This window comes from Meleagris gallopavo, chromosome 1 (assembly GCF_000146605.3).
Source record: "Meleagris gallopavo isolate NT-WF06-2002-E0010 breed Aviagen turkey brand Nicholas breeding stock chromosome 1, Turkey_5.1, whole genome shotgun sequence".
Taxonomy (NCBI): Eukaryota; Metazoa; Chordata; class Aves; order Galliformes; family Phasianidae; genus Meleagris; species Meleagris gallopavo.
The window spans coordinates 177,612,302-177,633,029 of NC_015011.2; the positions used below are offsets into that span (position 1 = coordinate 177,612,302).

Consider the following 20,728-nt stretch of genomic DNA (forward strand, 5'->3'; position numbering starts at 1 on the left):
CCTGAACTCAAAGACAGTGAAGGTGAACTGAGCAGCTCATGGGAACCTCTTAAGCAAAGTCTCGTGGGCATAGAATAACTTCATGTAGTAGTGCAGCAACATCATGGAAACCGGACTGAGGGTCACAATGGCCACAGGGTAAGGATGGAGGTGTCCACCACCAAAGACCTTGCAGAAAGACGACATGTTACCCACCAAGCTCCAGCACATGTGAGAAGCCAAGGTGCAGCAGTGGGAGAAAATGAGTTCATATCTTCAGAGCCATTTATTGCTACTGCAGAGAGTAATCCCAGCTGCTCAGCATTGCTGATAAATAGCAAGAGAAGAAAAAAAAAAAAACAAACACACAACAAGCAAGTACTTCAAAAGTACTTCTGCCTAGTGCCTAAGGTGATTTTTAGTGTGGCTGGCTCTTTACCCTTTGTCCACCAAAACTTCTCCCTTAGCAGCTGGATAAAAAGGATGTAGTAAAATCAGACAGAAGCCAGCGTTGAACATTTTTCACATCTCTTCAGTAGGAATCTAGAACTTATGTCACTATCAGAAGAGGAAGATGGCTGCAAAATCCATCCCTCAGTAACAATGTTATGAACACAGGTTTTCTTCCTCCTTCCTCTAAGACTCCCTTCTGCACCTTGAGCTTGTCAAGACAGGAAGAAGTATTAAACTTGACAACAGCCCTAGCAGACCAACACCACCCACCACTCTCAGCACCACCTCTGACAACTTACTTGCTATGTCAACTCTTGGAGCAACATTTCAGTTAGACTGTGTAGCAGTTCTGCACTGCTTTGAGATAATTACATGGACACCTGTTCAAAACCTTTTTGGGCCCACCTGCACAGTCCTTTAGAGCTCAGCCCCCTCCCTGAGGCACACTGTACACACGTACTCCTAAGCATACACTGCAGGGACAGCCAAGGAAACAGTAACCACAGGAAAGCTGTCCATCGACCCTAAGGAAATGCTGAAGACTGTCTCCTATCCACATTCATCTTCCATGACTATTTCCTAATACCTACACTTTGAAATTCAGAAGAAAACCAGCAGCTGCTGGTAGGGACAATCCTGATTCTCAGGCAGCGCTTTCTGTGCACTGCAGTGTTTATGCATAGGAGAGTGAGGTATCACAAGTTTCAGAGAGATGCAGGTAACAAATTGTTCAAAATTCAGACTTGTTAACACATCCATCAATCTGCTTGATTGACTGCCTTGAATGACACCAGAAATGAGCATGTCATGGTGCTGGTGTAGTTTTACACAGAAAATGTATCGTTCCACAACACTGAGACAGATGATTGATAGTGTGCTTCAGTACTAAGATTTGGCATCTCTTCGTATGAAAGTTTTAAACTTTCAAGAACCAGAACTTAAAAGTGGTAAGCTGAAAGTTTTAATATAAAGTCACAGTTCTTAAAAGGGTACAACCAAGTGCTCACCATCAAAATGGTGCAAATACATTATTTATCCCCAATAGTTTCTTAAGCAATATAGGCACATAGAGTCATGTAAACTACTCGTGGCAACCAGAACAGCAAAGGCACAATCTATTTTTCTTTCCTTTACTTTTCAAGATGTTGTTTAATTTACAAAGAAAAATACTCTGTACTTCAGGCAGAAGTATTACATTTGTATATTACAGCACAGAACCATTGCAGAACTGCTGTCATCTGATAAAACGGTCACTTAATTAAAGAAATGAAAAGATAGATAGCAGCTCTTTGCACACAGGAACTGAGTTCTGAATGAGAGGGCAGCACCTGCTCTCAGTCAGGCTGAAAACATCTGAACTTCTCTGTACCTTTTAGCCACCTAGGAAAGCACTGCCCACAGTTAAGTTAGCAGTTAACACGTTTTCTGGTTTGCTAGTTCCAGCTATTTGTTTTCTCACATGCCACTTGACTAACAACTCCAAAGTTAAGATGCCTGTATAACTATCAGTTGCTTCTCTAACACAAGATTAGTTTTAAAGCACTGATGTAACTAGGAATCCGACCACAGTGCTCTACTCACTGAGCCTATCTGGACATCCCTATTCACTCCTGCAGACTTAACTGTCTGTTCAAAGGGAATCACTCAGGGCTTTCACATAGGCAATCACTCCTGCTCTGTCACCAGGAAACAACTGCAGGAAGAATTTCAAACCAGAACATGACCTCCAGCAGTTCATGGTTAAGCGATGCAGGGGCTTTCAGGTATAATTCCTGCCCACTGCTCTGAGAATACAATAGTCCCGCATTTTACACTGAAACATTTCAGTTATTTGAGTAAGTAGAAAACTGTAGTTTACAAATGGAAAAGATCCTTCTATTTAAAAAAAAAAACAAGACATTTCACTTAGTTACCTTAAATAGTTCTTGTATGCACCGTTCCACATTGTGGAAAAGCTGAAATATGCAGTCTGGACTCAACAAGTTAAAGAAAGACAGCATTGTATGTATTGGCACAAATACTTACATCTATGTCTGTACAAATCAAAAAAGAGCTGACAACCTTGTCCCAACCAGCACAGCGTATTCAGCTGCTCTCCAACACGTACTTTCCTGTATGACTGCCAACAAACAACATGAACATGGGAACTTGGGACTAAGAGTGTGGTGCCAAGAAGTTCCAAACTGCTTTGTCAGTCTCTAAACAGAGGACTCAGAAGTATATCCCAAAGCTGTCAGGCCACTCAACAGGCTCGCAATTGTGAGGTCACTGCAGCTGCACTCTGTATGCTCCTATTAGCAGCTTCACCTGTAAAAGCAAACACAGGTTTGACATGAAGATGGGAGCATCCAACAAACAATGTGGCATGTTTAACTGCAAGCACACAGATTACAGGAGTTACAGCACAGCAGATCACAGAATCATAGAATGGTCTGTGTGAAAAGGACCACAATGATCATCGAGTTTCAGCCCCCTGCTATGTGCGGGGTCACCAACCACCAGACCAGGCTGCCCAGAGCCACATCCAGCCTGGCCTTGAGTGCCTCCAGGGATGGGGCATCAGATCAGCATACACAAGTGAAAGCATTTTGTACCTTGGCTGTAGGAGCTTCTGCTAGCCGGATAAAAAGCTTGTTAAGGCCTGCAGTTGGGCTGAAGGAATAAATAAAGTGACTGTCCTAAAAGGAAAAGAGAATTGACAAAGTTAATGGCAGGATACGGTCCAAAGTGCCGCGTGAGTCAAAGAATATGACAAACTATGGTTGTTTGGGGGCAAATTTAAGTATATATACATTTATATAAATTTAAACATATAAATATATATATATATTTAAAAGTTGTGTACATTGCAGAGAACTTTTAGTGCAATCTGCAATCACAGAGAAGAGGACGTAAGTGTGTGGACAGTGATACATTTAATGGAAAAAAAAACCAATAAATTTACATGACTCATTAAAATGTCATTAAAATGATTACACTAAAGAATTTGTGTTAAAAGGCAGAGAAGCAAGGTGAGCTGGAGAAAGGATACTCCTTCGGATGCCGAATTCTCACTTTTCTACCCAAAACCTCAGCTCTGGCATCACTCAGTCACAGGACAGCAAGGCCCTCTGCCTCACCCTGGCCCAACCTGGGCTCCAGCAAAGACACGCAGAGCAGGGGGCCCACAGCTGCAGCCCTGCCTTTTATTTAACTCTCTATGGAATCTACTGCCTACAGGCTGTGCACTCCTCTCCATATTAAAAAAAAAAAAAAAAGTTTCATTTCAAAATTAAAAACCACTGTAGTACTCAAAATCCAATTCTAACATCTGGCTCTAACATCTGCCAGGCTGTTCTGCAGACAGTTTTACAGCCAATTAGTCAGATGAAAAATACTTACCAAAAATACAGGGAGCTGGAATTTGTCATTTAAAACCACAGCTTGTACACTGCATGGTCCACAGAGCCGAGCAACAACTTCTTTACCAAAGAAATTTGCATGGAAAATAAAGAGAAGAATTCCAGATCCTAGAAGGGAAGGCAATTCAGTCACACAAAGCTGAAATGGGATCCATGATTTAGAGCAATTGGAAACACCAAACTTGAATGCAAGCAGCAAGGTACCTTTAGTGTCTGTATAAATATTAAACTCCAAAGGAGCATCGAAGCAATACGTAGAAATCCAATCTCCCAAGCCAGTGAGCCCAAGCAGAGAACACAACTGAGCTGCTCACAAGGCTGAGGGGTTCTGGCAGCAAAATAAACCTTATGCAGGAATCAGAAAGGAAAGCAAAAACAGATGCATCTGTAGTTTGGGAACATCGTGTAGTTTGGCTTATCTTTTCTCTTGGTAAGGAGTGCTAAGCTCAGTCAAGTATGGGTGTTTATGATCTGCACTGAAATTCAATAAGCAACAATATTCAGTACATACAAGTACCCCATTTTAATATATAAATTTACATAATGCTTCCTAATTCAGTAAAGTGTATCATAAAAAATGAGATGTTTACAACTCTGAACAAATAAAAACTGGACAAACACCTCAAAATCCCAGTTTAAGCAGTATTTCACCCACAATGCATGAAAATATTACTCCTGCATTCCACAACCTGAATATAGGGAGCACCATTAATATCACGTGCTGTTTTACAACATGTCATGCATTTCATACAGCAGATAATTAAGACAAAAGGGCAGATTCTTAATGCACTTTTTTTTTTAATTAAAGTACAGACAAGCAGAACCACCACACAGCAAGATCCCTACCTTCTGGCACGTTCTGTGGAGGTTTATAGTTGAAGTCTGTGGAGAAGTCCGGCCCTTCACAGAGACGGTGACAAGCAATTGGGAAGACTGGCTCCAGCAAAACAAGGCGAGCTTCAAAATAGTCCCTGATGGTATCTTCTGCTACTCTTGAGAGTCTACATGAGGAAACAAGCGAGGCCTGTACTTCACACAGTATCATTACTTCAGCAGACAGTCTTGAAGAGAGATTATACAAAGAACGATTCCAGATTTCCTTTCTGCATTCCCAGTTGTCAGGACTTTATCACCTACATTTATGTACAGATGAGCCCCAGGTCCCAACGTTTTGTTAATAAAACATTTTCTCAGAGACCTGTTTGTGAAATTCCATCTGTCAGGCCTCAGCGTTTCACTTTTGTGGACAAGCACACTACAGCAGACGCCAGAAGTCTCAGTAACCACATACTTCTTTATGTAGAAAGGTGTTGCTGGAACACCAGTAGGCACCACGGGCTGAATGGGAACAGGCAACTGCTTCCCCCCGTAAAATGACTGCCAGTACAGGGTAAAACAAATCACTCCTTTTATTGGTCATACTATTAGTGTAATGCAATTCCCAAATTAAGCTTTATTAAAACCACAGATCAATAAGGTTGGAAAAGACCACTAAGATCATCTAGTCCAATTGTCAGCCTATCACCACCATGCCCACTAACCACATCCCTAAAAAAAGCAACAGTCCCATCCTTTAGATAGTTTGGGAGGTGGAGGCTATTTGGCAGGGGTAGGGGGGCTGCTTGTGTAAGCACACGGCCTGGCCTTCAGAAGAGACACTGAGTTAACCAGCAGTAGCTGGCACTTCTAGGAGCCAGTTGCTAAGTACTGCACTTCAGAAAGCTCCTCTTAGCCTTGCAGCCTCCTGAGCCATTACTGCAAGCTTGGTTCCCCTCCGTGCTGCACCAGACCATCGTCCACCAAACCCTGACCTTGTTTTCCACTGGAAAGAAACCACCAGAATGCCACATCAACACAAGCCCAGGAGCCCACCTGGCTCAGCTTTCAGACCAAGCTAAGGGAAATCACAGGTGTCTTTGTGGTGCGCTGTCCCAGATTCCAGCCATCTGGTTTGGAAACATCCAGCATCAGACACTGCAGCCAAAGTACACCTCTGCAGATTTACTCAATCCCTTCTTAACTCCTATACAACTGTGACCATAACATTCTGCAATGAGATCCATAATTCAGCTTTCCTGGGCAAAAAATATCTCCCTGTTTCTAATCTATCGATCATTTTAATGGATGGCCTCTGGAACATGCCTTATGTTTCATACTGCTCCTCCCCTCCCCCCTTATTTTCTCCATTCTTCAGAAGGATTTTGAGCTTTTAATCTGTCCCAGGGGGACATGCTCACCTCATTCTGTCTGCTCACTGAAGCTCCTCTATCTCTGATGATCTCTATTTTTCTTCCACCTTTTTTCTTCATCTGTTCTTTCAACAGGGTAGCCAAAATGGGATGTGCTATTTAAGATGTTCAGGCAACGTGGATTTAGATTTTACTTTCAGCTACACTACTCCTACATTGGCTTCCTTTCTGATTGAAAAGAAGCACTGATTATGATGAGCATAGAAGCTTTCTCAACTGGCAGGAGCCATTTTGCTCATTACTTTGGTAGTACCCCACAGACATCACTTCACACTTACCACTATTTAGTTTCACCTGACATTTCACTGGTAAAGTTATACGTTCAAGATCTTACAAAACACATTTGATGACAGATTTTAAATAGCAGATGGACTGGAGAAAGCATTGAACAGTGAATGAAAGAAAGATTAAGTTCACTGAACAGCACGTGCCAAGCTTTATGTGCCAATACTTTCTGTTGCCTTCAAAAGCCTAACTGAACACATACTACAGTTGGTGTTACAGCTAGAAAGATTATCGTGGTGAAAATGGGAAAAGAAACAAAGAGGGAAGGAATGCTCACCTGTATCCACCGATCTAGGTTTCTGGAAAGACCCCACAGAGGAGGGATCTCCAGAAAGAGATTCTTCCCCAGTGGCAGTCAGCCCTTAAATGGGGTATAGGAGAGGTGCAGCCAGGCTCCACCCCTTCTGATCACACAGCTGAACTGCTTTCACCTGTGCTCCCACGGCTGACCCACTCCTTTCCTCAGGTGATCAACCAGTGGTTCAGACCGTGACTCAACAGCTCCCATACAACATACCATGATTTCCTTCTTAGAAGGTGGGGAAGAACTGGCATACTCCATACTTCCCATACTTTCTTCCCAAAACCTCTCCCCAGCTTAACCCAAGATTACACGCACAGTTAATTCACACTTCCCCAGGCCAAACTTCCAAGTACAGTTTACTCACGTTTCCAAATGACTCTTGAGCTGTTCGTACACCAGGACATTGTTACACTGCTTAGCAAAATGCAGTGCACTGTTCTGATGCTTTGACAAAATGTTACAGTCCGCTCCGCTTTCAATCATAAGTCGCACAATGTCCGAATTTCCTCTTTTACATGCCTGTGCCAAGCAACAAGAAGGGAGAATGGACAACACCACAAATCCCATTAAAGAAGAGCGTGACACTGAAGAAAGCAGGACTGCAGAAACACATTTCAATCCAAAGTTACGACTCAGAAAACAAGTTTAAGCAATCTCCCGGTGAATGCTAACAAATCACAATGTACCTGATCCCACAGAAGCAACACTGGGGTGACCAAATGGACTTAATTTAAAAGAAACTAAGCTCTTTGAAAAGATCTAATCTGCAACAGTGCACTACATATAAGCTGGTCCGAATAAATGGATTTCTGTAGAAGCATTCAGAATGACTGAAGGAACACAGTGTCTGTTTCTAGGAATGTCAGTTAAATGTTACTTCAGAAAAGGAATGGAATTTGCCTCACAATGTCACTTTATTATGTTAGACAGTCACTGTATTAACTGCATGCATGCCCAAAGCTGTCAGCATTGCCTACAGCAAGAATGCCCAGGTGTTTAGGCGAAGACTTGAAAAAGGCACTGGAAAATCTAAAGAAAGCTTTGCTTTGAAGAATGCAAGCATGCTCTTGACCGCTTTCCAAGTACCTCAATACAGAATATCCTTATGAAGCCTTTCAGAAGTCATCAACTGACATTTATTTGAGACCTGAACTTTCATATGTACTTTTTCAATCCATAATCTTTGGTTTGACAAACAAAACCAAAACCAACATTCACCCTTAACAGATAAAACAAAAAGAAAAAAAGAGAAAGTGTTGAGACTTTTTTCGCCTCTTTTTAGAGATAAGAACCAACTCCTACAGTTAAGTAAGAGTGTCCTGATAAATGCACTTCTATGTTTATTGAGACACAGCTGAACTTGTTCTAGTAACTTACTGGAAATGAAGACACTACTCTTCATATCTGCACAGCAGAACAAATACGTGGAGTAAGGCTCCACGGGCTTCAATTAGAGGGTATGCAGAGCTGTGCATCAAACACTAAGAAAATACCCTTGAAAAACTATGAAGGTCAAAACTGAGGTTCATGGAGGTAGTCAAATAACGGAGAGATTTTGGACATCGGTGACAGAGGAAACCACAAGTGCGTCACTATTTTCTGTACAGAAGACGTGAATTCCCTAAGCCTTGGGCAGGTTAACAGAGAAACAACACCACATTGTCTGGAACAGAAGAGTTCTTGTAATCTCTTCTGTAAACAAATTGCCTTAAACAGCCTTCAAAAAATACAGCAAGTTCACCAGGAACACAAACTTTGGCGGAATTAACAGATATAAACCAAAAACCTATTAAGAAGGGCACAGACTGCTTCAAGGGTCTTAGAATTTTCCCATTACAATAAAATAAAAACCAACCAAACAACAATGACAGAACACCATTCTCCTGTAAAGACAGAGGCCAATCACAGTATATTCAAGTGGGCTTCATCTCTACAGTTTTTATTTTCCTGTTCATAGACATTATTTCACTTTCAGGAGCATCCCCACATTTCTTTGACCCAAGCAGCAGAAGAAACCAAACCACACTTAACCCTGCATTGTGCTGTTGAGATACAACAGTAAGCTAGAAAAAACCAAGCAACTAAAACACTGCCTCATGTAACTGAGAGCAGTACTTGTATTTCAAATGTAGTGTATGTCCCAGCTAAATCAACTCTGAAAATAAACTTCTGTCTTCTGTATGAATAATCAACAATAACTGCCAAACTAAATCACATCAGGATAAATAACTGAGTTTACCTTCATTAATGCAGTTTCACCGCTGCTCTGCTGCATGTTCACAAATGCTCCAGCTTCCAGAAGAATAGCTACTGTTGTTAGAAAATTCTTTAAAAAAAACAACAAATGAAACCAGAAGACAAGTAGGTATAACATATTCAGTTTTCATTTTAAAACACAAGCATGATGCATGTCAGAATTGATGCTGTTCTCTTTCATTGCTCATAAAGATCAATTCAGACTGAGGCAAATGCCATGAGCATTTACAATTCTTACTTTTTACTTAACCTTGTAATAACAAACACCCCAGGGGAAAAAGAAAAAGACCCAAAACCAAGCAGTATGTTTGCATTAATCGCCGAACAGGAATCAAGTTCCCTTTTGGCCACATACCTCCTCTACCTGGGGAAGTAAGTGAACCAACTTGAAACCACCAAACATCCTTTAATGTAGCAGTCAAGTCAAGGTGGCCTTAGATCGAGCAGAGCTTGTCACTACCTCTATTCCTCTGCTCTCAATTAGCAAACTCTGCTTAATCAGAGATTTGGTCTCCAAGTTTCACAAGTCTGGATCCTGCCTATCCAAAGAAAACAAGCAATTCTACTGCAAGAACTTCAGCCCCATGAAAGAGAAATTTAGAGATAGCCCTTGCATCAGCCTTCCTTCCAATTGCCCTGTGATATTCCCTACATAGACAGGTTTTACTGTCACCTACAGAATTTATTTAGCCTACAGTAACCACAGCCACCAATATTATGCAGTGATGGTCATCCTGCTGTATCCTGCTAATTATTTAAGGATCGCCCACGGGAGGTGGAAAAAAAAGGATACCATTTTTAATTTAAACAAAAGAGTCACGAACTACAAATATGACAGTGACCGAGCCAACCTTTTCAGCTGCGTGTATCAATGCAGTTGTTCCATTTTTCTGCCTGCCATTAACTTTAGCTCCCTTCCTGATTAGGACGCGGAGGAGGTCGTCATGCCCACCAGCAGCAGCGAGCATTACTAGAGTCATTCCACTGGAATCCTGCAACGACGTCAATCATCACCATAAAAATCAAATATCTGAAGATAGATCACAGCCGCAAGACAAAGAATGCAAACATAGCCACAGGTTTCACAAGATTCTCCTCCCCTCTTCACACACAGCTGCCAGACACTGACAAAGTATCACCACAGACTCCTCTCACTCACAAACATCACGCTGAGCTCCAGAAATATGAAGGAAATCAGAATGAGCCAGAATAAGAGGCAGCAAGGTATGGGACAGCAGGGAAAAGAGCGAGACAGTGGAAAAAGAAATTGGCAAGTGCTGGAGAAAAAGCCCAAGGGCCTGAGCCAGCTACTACCACAACACTGCTTTTGGATTTTAACTGAGTAAAAATACGAAGAGATTTCTGTGAGCAGCCACTCTCCCCTCACTCGCTTTTACATTTCCCACCACACACTACAATTCAAAAAGCACATGCCTGCCTCAACAGTTCACTTGGCATCTTCTGTTCTACCATGCAAGAGAAGTTTTAGCATGATGAACAGTCCTTAAAATGATGGACTTCAATTCTCAAAAATGGGCAAATTTGGTGCAGTTCCAGCTACAAGGTGCTTCTATGAAAATTTACTTCTTTCAAGGAAATGGGGAACAAATACTGATGCCTTTAACTATGTGCTCCTCTTTCACCCACTGTGCTTTTCCTATTAAATCTGCTACTGGTCAACAAGAGAGAACCTCTCAAACAGTCCAAATTTGTACACTCCCTCACTCAATAACTCTACTATGGAAAAGTTACCTCTTGATCCAGATTATATTCTTCAGTTGAAGAAAGTGCCATCTTTACTGTCATATAATCTCCACTTTTGACGGCATCCCTCAGGAGTGCTAGAAAATAAATTTAATGCAGGTAAAGCATATCTCACTTTGAGATGCTGGATAAGGAAAGTCCAGTCCTCCCAACAACTACTTACTACTGGATATTGGTTCTGCTGAGATGTGATTCTCATCTTCTCCATCGAGATGCTTCTGAAAGTCTTCTAGCGTTAGCCATTCTAATTGCATGTCCATACCCAAACTCAAAACTTGTTGCTTGCCATCTATCATGTTTATAAAAGAAAACAATAAAATAAATAACTTTTAAACTCCCTAATCATTCACTGCTTGCCATTACTTCAGCAGGCAGCAGCACAACATACTATTTTTCATTCAAACAGACTTTGGAAGCCAACGTGAAATGATTCTAAACAATGAAAGCTGTGTTGCAAGCACAAAAAAGGCTTTTACTTGAAAGAAGCCACTTGTTTGTTCCATGACATTAGGCTGAAGTGATCAGAGATGGCAAACACTCCATAACTATAACAGCAGGAATATACTGGGAACACGCTGATAGGCTCAAAAATTAGCAAGACTTTCACAAGAAAATACTGGTTCAGCCTCCTGGGGTAGTAAGAACTGCACATTAAAAGATGCAAGCAGGAATGGAGTTAATATTAAATGCAAGCGCTCATCTTTCTCCTAGATTTCGTTCTACAGCTCACCAGAGTTCTCCACTTGACACACATCCACTGCTTCTCGACCACCTCCTGCAGCAACGTAATTCCATGTTTCTGCTTCATCTTTTATCCTCCTCTCCTTGTGCACTTTGCTGTCTTTTAATTTTAATTCTTCTATGAATTTATATTCTAGCGAGGGTTCTTCTCTTTTGCAGTTATTCTCAGAGCATTCCTTTTTTTCTTCTGAAGCTACATTAAACATGTCAAGTGCACTTTTGATGTCCTTGTAGCCTAGAACATTAAGACAGTTACCAAGAATGACTTCTTGAGCCACTGAAGGCTTTTATATAACAAAGTTTAAGTAAGTGTCCATTTAGTAAAGGTCTATCCTCTCTTCCTAAGTTAATCACTGCTGAAGCACAGGAGCAAGCTTAACAAAAAAGCCAAAATCAGGGACAGCAAGTTCACCTTCAGTGACCCCGGTAAGTCTGGGCTCTGACTGCTTTTTACTTAGTATTAACTTCTTAAGAAATTTAATTTAGAATTATGCATAAATTACCACTTTGAAAAAATGTTTCAGTACCTGTGACAACCAAAGAACACGTGCTGTATACAGAGCAGGAATTAATCATCTGCTGGCTACTTTTCTTGAGCTGTTAGCATCTATTGTCCTTTAAGTGAAAGCTGTTTCTTTGCCAATAGCTTTTGAAGCACCACAGCTCTTCCTATACCCATTCAGAATGCCAAAAGCAGAAAATTCACTGAGAATTTTCCTGAGATCAAGAGTGGTAACATTAACACCCCATCACACAACTAAGAACAGAAGCCCAACCCAGACCTTTCATGTTTCAAGTCACCTTGTTGTGATTTTTTGAGGCTTGTACAGTAAGCCATTACAGTGGCTAAAGCAAGAGGCATAAAATTTGCCTGAAGTGAACCTCTACCAGCTAACTCCAGAAATACAAAGTGTGTATTTATAATGATATCAAAATGCTTCTGGAAACACATAATAGTTGGATGAACTCACCCAAAAAGATTGCTGTCACTGGTGTGATAAAGTGAGGTAGTTAACAATACTAAATGAAAAAGGGCAAAATCTTGACTTGTCTATAAAAACATTACAGGCATTATAAACTTTCATGCCTCAGGCAGCCTTCTTACAAAGCCATAAAATAGCATGCTTTCATTTCTTAAAAGGAAAGCAGAAACTGCTTTTGTAGCATGTATTAGAAATGTTGTTCTGTATCTGCCCTTAAAGGAATAAGAGGAGAATGCCTTGAAGGTGCTCCCTTTCTCTTTTAAGCAATTAACACTTACTTTTTAGGACCTTCTGTTCTTTTCTGCTCTTTTCTTCTTTTTCAGACTCTTTTTTTACAGATTTTTCCTTCATTTCAGTTTTCTTTATTTCTTTCTCCTGTTATTAAGAAAAAGGATCAAATGAGAGCGGTATGGAGAAAGTGGAAAATAACACTACCGATATCTTATGGACAACAGACTTACAGATACAATCCTAAGAAAAGAATTAAGTGGGTGAGACAGGAGCTGCTCTGGGAAGGCTTCTTCACTAAGAAGAAAAGATCTTCCAAATTAGGGAACTTCAGTTTGAGTTCTGTAGCATCCCAGCCATGTGAGGCACTTGCACATATCAAAACCAGCATACATTTACAATTAGGCTGTGTTACCATTTCCTAAAATGACACATAGCAAAGACAAAACACACCAGGAAACCACTCCATTTAATATTCTGAGTCTGAAATGTTAGCTGGTGTGTCATTCGTGACTCCAAAGCAAGTAGAAACCAGAATCCTCTCTTAGAAGTGTTCTCTCTACTAAAACTGAGATATGACAGCTGAAATCCCAAGGTACCAAATAAGTGGATTACAGCTCAAAGAGGCACAAATAAACATTCAAGTCCTTAAGTGATCACAGAATCATTAATGCTGCCATTTTTTAGAAAGGTAAAAACTAAATGAATTCAGTACATCATGAAACCTTCCTTCTCTCCCCTCAAAACTCTGCCTTTTGGTGACAGACACTATGAACCAGTAGCACAGACATCATTCCAGGCAAGTGCCCACAGTAGGAGCAAACAACTGACAACATTAACAGATACTGCTAAGCACAAGGGCTGTTAAAAAACTTGAGTTCTGTTCCAGATTTCCTGATGTTGATGAGATGCACAGTGTACCTTACACGTTTATTTTTAGAAGGTAAATCAAAAGGAAGAAAGGGTTCATCATACAAAATGACTCCAAACAGGGAATACTGTACCACAGATTGACATCACAACGTTCTGTAATCAGAGAAGAGTCAGGCAGCTGAAACAAAGGCCATGCTTTACTTTCAGAAGAATGATATACGTGGGCCCACAACTTCATGACACACAGCAAACCCCAAAGCTCTGCACTGAGCCCACACACACAGAGTCCCACAGGTGCTGTGGGCAGTAACTGGCCACATACAGACACACCACTTCAGCACGCAGGAGATGGATGGCAAAAAGCAGAATGCCTTCCAAGCTACACCTAGTGAGAATGCTGGCTGAAGAGCAGTAAGAAAATCAACCTTCCCTCCCTGCTGCTGATTTCTTCGTATTTGTGGTGACAGGGTTTGTACACTGTTGGTAATAAACAGAATTCCGAGGATGTATCTGATTATCTGATGCTGCTCTCTTATGAATCTATGGCCTCAAACTATGAGAAAATACTTGGAGTAATGAAGGGCCATGCCATTTCAGTTAGTTACTGCTGTAAAGAAAATGAGTTAAATAACTGTGTGAAACCAGCTATGCCCCACAGCTATTGCTTAACCTTGTTTAGAAGAGCTTTCACCACTAAGCTCCCACAGAGAGTACTTTGTGTAGCTCAGCTCTGAGGTTACTCCATGCAATATTGCTATTCTCTGTCCAAAACAAATCAACTTGCTTACGTTAAGGTGCCTACCCCATACAGACAACAGTCTCAGAGGACTGCAGCTGAACCTACAAAAAAAGACACTCGTCACCACAGAATGATAGCCTCAGAAGCAGTGGGACATAATCCAATTAACACCAAGGTACTATGGCTGCAGCCCAGTTACAAATCAGGAAGGAGTTTCTCTGGGCAGCCAATGATTCTTTTTGAAGAACTACAAACTGTATCAGAATAGTCTGAAGAAGCTGTAAGATATATTCTCCAAAAGCAGATTTTCCTTATAAACATTCTAGAAATACTCCTTTATTCCCCACATACACAATTACATTTTTAAAAATTATTTTATCCTCTTGTTTTTCTTAAAATATTATTGCATTAAATAGCAGAAATTAAATAGTATGCGAGTATTTGATTAGCTTGTTTGTTAGAAGGGGCACAGCGTTTGTAATTAATGTGTCACCAAGTCGTGCTACTCAGAGTCTCCTGAAAGCAGCACAGGAATTCCAACAAGACAAGACAAGCTGGGCAATTATCTGGGAGATCACAGAAAGGCTTGGGTTGGAAGGGACCTCAAGGATCAAAAAGCTCCAGCCCCCTGCCGCAGGCAGGGCCACCAATTTTGGTTTAGAAGCAGTTTCAGCATTCCAGTTCTTCCAAAGCCACTAACACACACAAAGTCTCACCGAGAGGCTGGCTTCTGAGAGAAATCAAGTGCGGAAGCATACTCCACTGTGCAGTTGGATAGCTGCTAGAAAACTGAATGCCTTACTATGCAAGCAGACAAAAGCCAAACTGAGGCAGCGGTTGAAGGTGGGAGAAACAAGAGGCTAAAAAGGACAACATGCATCTGTGGAGCAGAAGTTCTCATTTTAAGTACATACACATAGCAAAGGAGAGATTCACATTTTCATACCTAAGACACTCCTCTGTCCCAAAGCACTCCCCTCTTTCTAGTGTTCAAAACCCAGTTCTTCCACCCTGCCTGTAGACCCTGCAGTGCACCTTTCAATTGCTTTATCCATCTCATTAACCTTCAGACTCTCATGTTTCCATTTGCCATCATAAACAGCAGCCTTTTCAGGTACCTCTGCCTCAGCTGTGTTTGATCTGAACCCCCTCCCCAGCGCTCCGCAATGCCCTCACACTGCTCACCTCCTCGCCTGACTCCATGGATTTGTGCCCTCTCTCCTCAGCGCCCATCTTTACAGCCTTCTGTGCCGACACGGGAGCAGCTGACACTTTCTCCAACTCTGCAGCCACCACTTTCACCTTTTCTTGACTTTTCTGCTTTTTGAGCACGCTTTTCTTCTCTGAATAGGTATCTTTGATTTCCACTTTTCTATCCTCCTCTTTGTAATCTTCCATTTTCTGATTTTTTTTCTTCTTTCTCTTAGCCTTAACCTCGACATTATCATCTTCATTACTTGCTGATCCATCAAGCTGTCTGTCAGCAATGGAATCTTTTTCAGCAATTTCTTCTTCCAACCTCTCTTTTTCACATATTACTTGTTGTTCTTCCTCTTTATTTTCAGGGCATAAGGGTAGATCCTCATTATCAATCTCCTGAAAAAGTGCATCGTCTAAAGTACTTGGCTCTGTGTCAAACTGAGCATCTCCTTGCTTCTCCTTCCGTGATTTTTTACTTTCTTTAGAATCTTCCTTAATTTTTATTTTTACATCTTTAACTTCTCCCTTCTTTTTCTTTACTTCTTTAGTATCTTCTTTCCTTTGCTTCTTTGGATCCTTTGAATCTTCCTTTGTTTCTGAAGTCCTTTTTTTGGGTTTTGAATCCAACCCCAAAATATCTGAGGAACTGTCACATTCTGTCCTGGGTTTCTCTTTGACTTTTGCAGACTTTGACTTTTTCTTCTTCAGGTCATCCGCACTTCTATCCTCTCCCTCTCTTGACTTTTTCTTTTTCTTCTTTGGTGAAACATCCTCTTTTGTTTCGCTTTGCCCATCATTATCAGATTCTGCTTCAAACACATCATTATTTAGAGAAAATTTCTAAAATGTAGGGGGAAAAAAAAGAAAATATTTACTTTCCCATTAAACTGTATCACCTGAATGCAAGCCGTACAAAAATGGCAGTGCTTGTGTGTGGGAAAAATAAACTGTTCTTAAACATCCCTTGCAGCCAAAACACAAAGTTTGTAAGCACAATTCTAACTCACTTTCTTACATTACTTCACACTACTGGCTACCTGAAAGAGAATCAACATCTAAAGAAGCAAAGCAAACCAACTGGATGCCCAGCAGTTCAATTCCAGAACCAAACTAAATTTCAACTCTTTTACACCAAAACCAGTTGCCTTGATTTTGCAAAATTTACGTATGGATTTAAACAAGCTTTCAAAAACGGTTCTCACATAGGATTTTGAAAACGACTGAGCATTTAAACAGAAATAAACAAGGGAAAATTGCCTTCCTTCAATAAAGTTGTCTGTAATTTTCTTATCTGATGAATTACTGCTTTTTATTCATTAAATTAATCTGCTTCAAGAAGGAGGGTGAAAAGAGCAGACCCAGCTTCAGTGCTAATAAGCCTGTGAGCAGGAAAAGGAGGTTGCTTTTGTTGTCAAAAAATAACTAAAATAACTATACATCATCATCTCAGTTTCTAATGAAGCCATATTAAATTTGCCATATTAAATGGATTCAGACTCTACGAGCAAGCCTGTCAATTTGAAAAACCTCCACACAACAGCAATAATATCTGAAGTCTGCTGGAAGAAAAAGCTCTCAGATCAAAGATCATCCAAGTCATCACTTCCAAATCCCAAACATCCTGCATTCCCATGCCCGCCATTAGAAGAGCCTAGGCAGGCTGTCTGTCTTCCACCGAGGACAACAGCAGGAGGAACACACCTGAAGGTCCTTTTTCACAGGCTTTGTCTTGGTGTCCACAAGCTTTTTTCTGAATTCAAACAGCACTTCTTTGCAGTCTTCCAAATGAACCTCTGGTTCCCAGGTATCGTCATCAGAGGTATAGCCCTTCCACCGGACTTTGTACAGGATTACACCCTGTAAGAAAAGAACCACAACACTGAACGTGTTACAGCACAGTATTATTCCATCCACTCAATTCTTGTGGCTTCTCTTTGGTGAAGAGGAGGATTTCAAACCTTAAGATTTGTTACACAGTAGCACTGCTCACTCAGCTCTAAATTGGAATTTATCATCTGTTAGATTTACAATCAATGCCACCTTTGATAAACTGCAATACCAACAATGAGAAACGAGAGCCCTTGAAGTCAAATGTAGATTCAGACAAAACCTGAGTACGTGCATCTCTGAGTTAGTTACACACATACTAGTAAAAGACTGTAATTGTAGCCCTAGATCAATTCTTTCAACAGTATCTGAACTGTCGTGGTTTCATCCTAAGTAATTTCGTCAGAATAGAAGTCTGTTAGCATTAAGGGGAGAAAAAAGGAGAAAAAAGGAGAAAAAAGGAGAAAAAAGGAGAAAAAAGGAGAAAAAAGGAGAAAAAAGGAGAAAAAAGGAGAAAAAAGGAGAAAAAAAGGAGAAAAAAAGGGAGAAAAAAAGGAGAAAAAAAGGAGAAAAAAAGAGAAAAAAAGAGAAAAAGGAGAAAAAGAAAAGGTGGGGGTAATGAGGGAAGCTTTTCACTAAAGTATCTCTTGATTTTCTCCTAAATAAATTGAACAGCCCAAACTCTCTTGTTCCTTGGGGTGGTGGACTCCTTCCCCTGCTGAGATGTCAGGTTTTAGGCCTGCTGGGAGCACAGCCTGCCACAGCCAGGCAAGCAGCACTCTGTGCCTTCTGCACCAGCCTCTGAATGGCAGAGACGCATCCCATGGAGTCAATGTGGTCACCGTCCTCCACTGACCATGCAGCCTCATTAAACAGAGGTATGACAATGACCAGCAGCAAACTTTAAAAGATAAATCTCTTTTCCATTAAAAATGTAATAGTAAACAAAAGGTAGCATAACAATCCCAGAACTTATTTTCTAAAAAGAAATTATCATAGATGTTAACCAGAATGCCTCTGGAGAAGCATAATAACGGTGCCTTTGGCTCATTAAAGCACAGAGTCAACGTTCCCCAAATCCAGGGAGAACGTCACCCTGTGCCTTGCAGCTTGTCACTTCAGTGGGATTTTAATGCAGTACAGAAGCTTTTGAAACACTCGGAATTTCTGTTGCTATTTTCCTGGAGCAGGACAAGCCCATGTTCACCTGCCAGCAGGCAGCTCCCCAGCCCAGACTCATCCCCAGAGCGCTGTCCCTCCCACCCACCCATCACTGCCAGGCACAGAGTATCAGCATGGGAATTGATAGGAGCTTCTCTACGCAGCACCCTCCAGTTCCCACACCTGCAGATGTAGCACGGGAGCCCAGAGCCTGTCTTGTCAGCTCTGTGCATCTGTCCCAGTTTTGAAACGCACCTGAAAAGCATCAGCCTAAAGCTGACTGCACATAATACGCCCCATCAAATGCAGCATACAGCTTTTTCCATTCCTTTCAGGCTTGAGTGATTACCTGCCATGCCCTACATGTCTGTAGTACAGGAGCACAGCCCCCATTTGAGAGCCACAGAAAGGGTCTGGAGCAACCACAGCCCCCAGGACCAACACATGTTGGGCAAGTAAATGTCCTGTGCAGCCATGTGCTCCAACCCTGTGTGCACAGAGCAGCTGCCACTAGCCTGTACACAGCACAGATTGATCTAGATGTTACTCAGTATATACACAGAATAACAGAATTGATTGAGTTGGAGTGGACCCCCCAAAGGCCATCTAGTCCAACCCCCCTGCAACGAACAGGGACACCTACAGCTCCATCAGGCTGCTCAGAGCCCTGTCAGACCAACCCTGAATATCTCCATGGATGGGGCATCCACCACCTCTCCGGGCAACCTGTGCCAGTGCCTCACCACTCTTCCTATAGAAAACTACTTCCTTATATCTAATTTACATCTCCTCTCTTCTAGTTTGAAACCAATTCCCCTTGTCCTATCACTACAGACCCTGCTGAAGTCTGTCCCCTTTTTTACTGTAGCTCCCCTTTAGATACTGAAAGGCCGCTCTCAGGTCTCCTTGGAGTCTTCTCCAGGCTGAACAGCCCCAGCTCTCTCAGTCTGTCCTCATAAGAGAGGTGTTCCATCCCTTGGATCATTTCTGTGGCCCTCCTCTGGATGTGCCCCAACAGGTCCATGTCTCTCCTGTACTGAGGACTCCACATCTGGACGCAGTACTGCAGGTGACACCTCACCAGCACAGAGCAGAGGGGCAGGATCACCTCCCTGAGATATTCTGGTGCTCTTCAGAAGTGTGTGCAGAGCATGATCCTCCTCCCCATGGAGACTGATTTTCAGATCCCTGACTGTAAGAAAAGTGCTTGTGCTTTCAGGCCAGATTAACTATTGTGGCTAACACCTCATACCTCACAGTTTAATACTCTCAAGCCACAGACATTTCAGCCAAGATACAACCAAACCACCACAGCATCATAAACACATAAAGCAATTCTTCATTTGAAAGTTCCCCAACATCAGTGCTTTGTATCTCTGATGCTCCACCGGGAGCAGGTAGACTTCCACACCGGTGTGATCCTGACTGAAGCCTAGCACCAAAATATGAGCTACTGAAAACAAACAAGTAGAAAATACAAAGATTTTTAAAAAGCTGTGTTTGTTACTTTTTGCTTGTGAAATTTAGAGAATTTCTGAAAGACACTGAGGCCCTGGAGCATGTCCAGAGAAGGGCAATGGAGCTGTGAGGGGTCTGGAGCACAAGGCTTATGGAGAGCGGCAGAGGGAACTGGGATCGTTCAGTCTGGAGGAGGCTCAGGGGAGACTTACTGCTCTCTGCAACTGCCTGAAAGGCAGCTGTGGTGAGGGGAGGGGGTCTCAGCCAATCGGGCACGAGGTAACAGTGAGAGCACCAGAAGGAATGGCATTAAGCTGCACCAGGGGAGGTTCGCGTTATACGTTAGGAACTTCTCCTCAGGAAGAGCGGTGAGGCAGTGGCACAGACGGCCCAGGGAGGTGCTGTGCAGTCACCCTCCCTGGAGGTGCTCAAGAAACGTGTGGATGCAGCACTGAGGGATGCGGTTGGTGGGCAAGGGCGGGGGGGGGGGGGTTATCGGGTTGGACTGTGTGATCTTAGAGATCTTTTCCAACCTCAGTGATTCGGTGAAAGACTCTTCTGAAAACATGCAGGCTGCTCTCAGCGGAATGAGAGAAGGGAAGAGAGTCCCGCCTAACAGAGCCTGGAGGCCACGGCAGCCGTTATTTCAGCCGGAGAAGGTCCTCCTGCTCGGAGCGGCCCTCTCCCAGCCGCGCTGCCCAGCCCGGCATCGCCGCAGCTCGGGCACAGCACAGCGCACAGCGCCGACAAAAACGAAGTTTGCGAAGAGACACGGGGATCAACCGCTCTTTCGGCCGAGACGGGAAGACACGGCGAGGCTGCCAGCG

The 20,728-nt window shown here is 42.2% G+C and overlaps 1 protein-coding gene across 1 annotated transcript; it reads right to left on the reverse strand.

The window, feature by feature from the left end:
* Positions 1–1,380: 1,380 nt before the first annotated feature.
* MPHOSPH8 (M-phase phosphoprotein 8) lies at positions 1,381–18,799 on the reverse strand. The gene is made up of 14 exons (XM_010729101.3): positions 18,793–18,799; positions 17,157–17,368; positions 15,441–16,295; positions 12,694–12,790; positions 11,422–11,667; positions 10,855–10,980; positions 10,680–10,768; positions 9,779–9,919; positions 8,911–8,997; positions 7,036–7,190; positions 4,680–4,834; positions 3,814–3,941; positions 3,027–3,110; positions 1,381–2,739 (listed from the first exon to the last, which is right to left on the reverse strand). The coding sequence occupies exons 1-14, from the start codon at positions 18,797–18,799 to the stop codon at positions 2,698–2,700; spliced, it is 2,424 nt and encodes an 807-aa protein (XP_010727403.1). The 3' UTR covers positions 1,381–2,697.
* Positions 18,800–20,728: the final 1,929 nt, after the last annotated feature.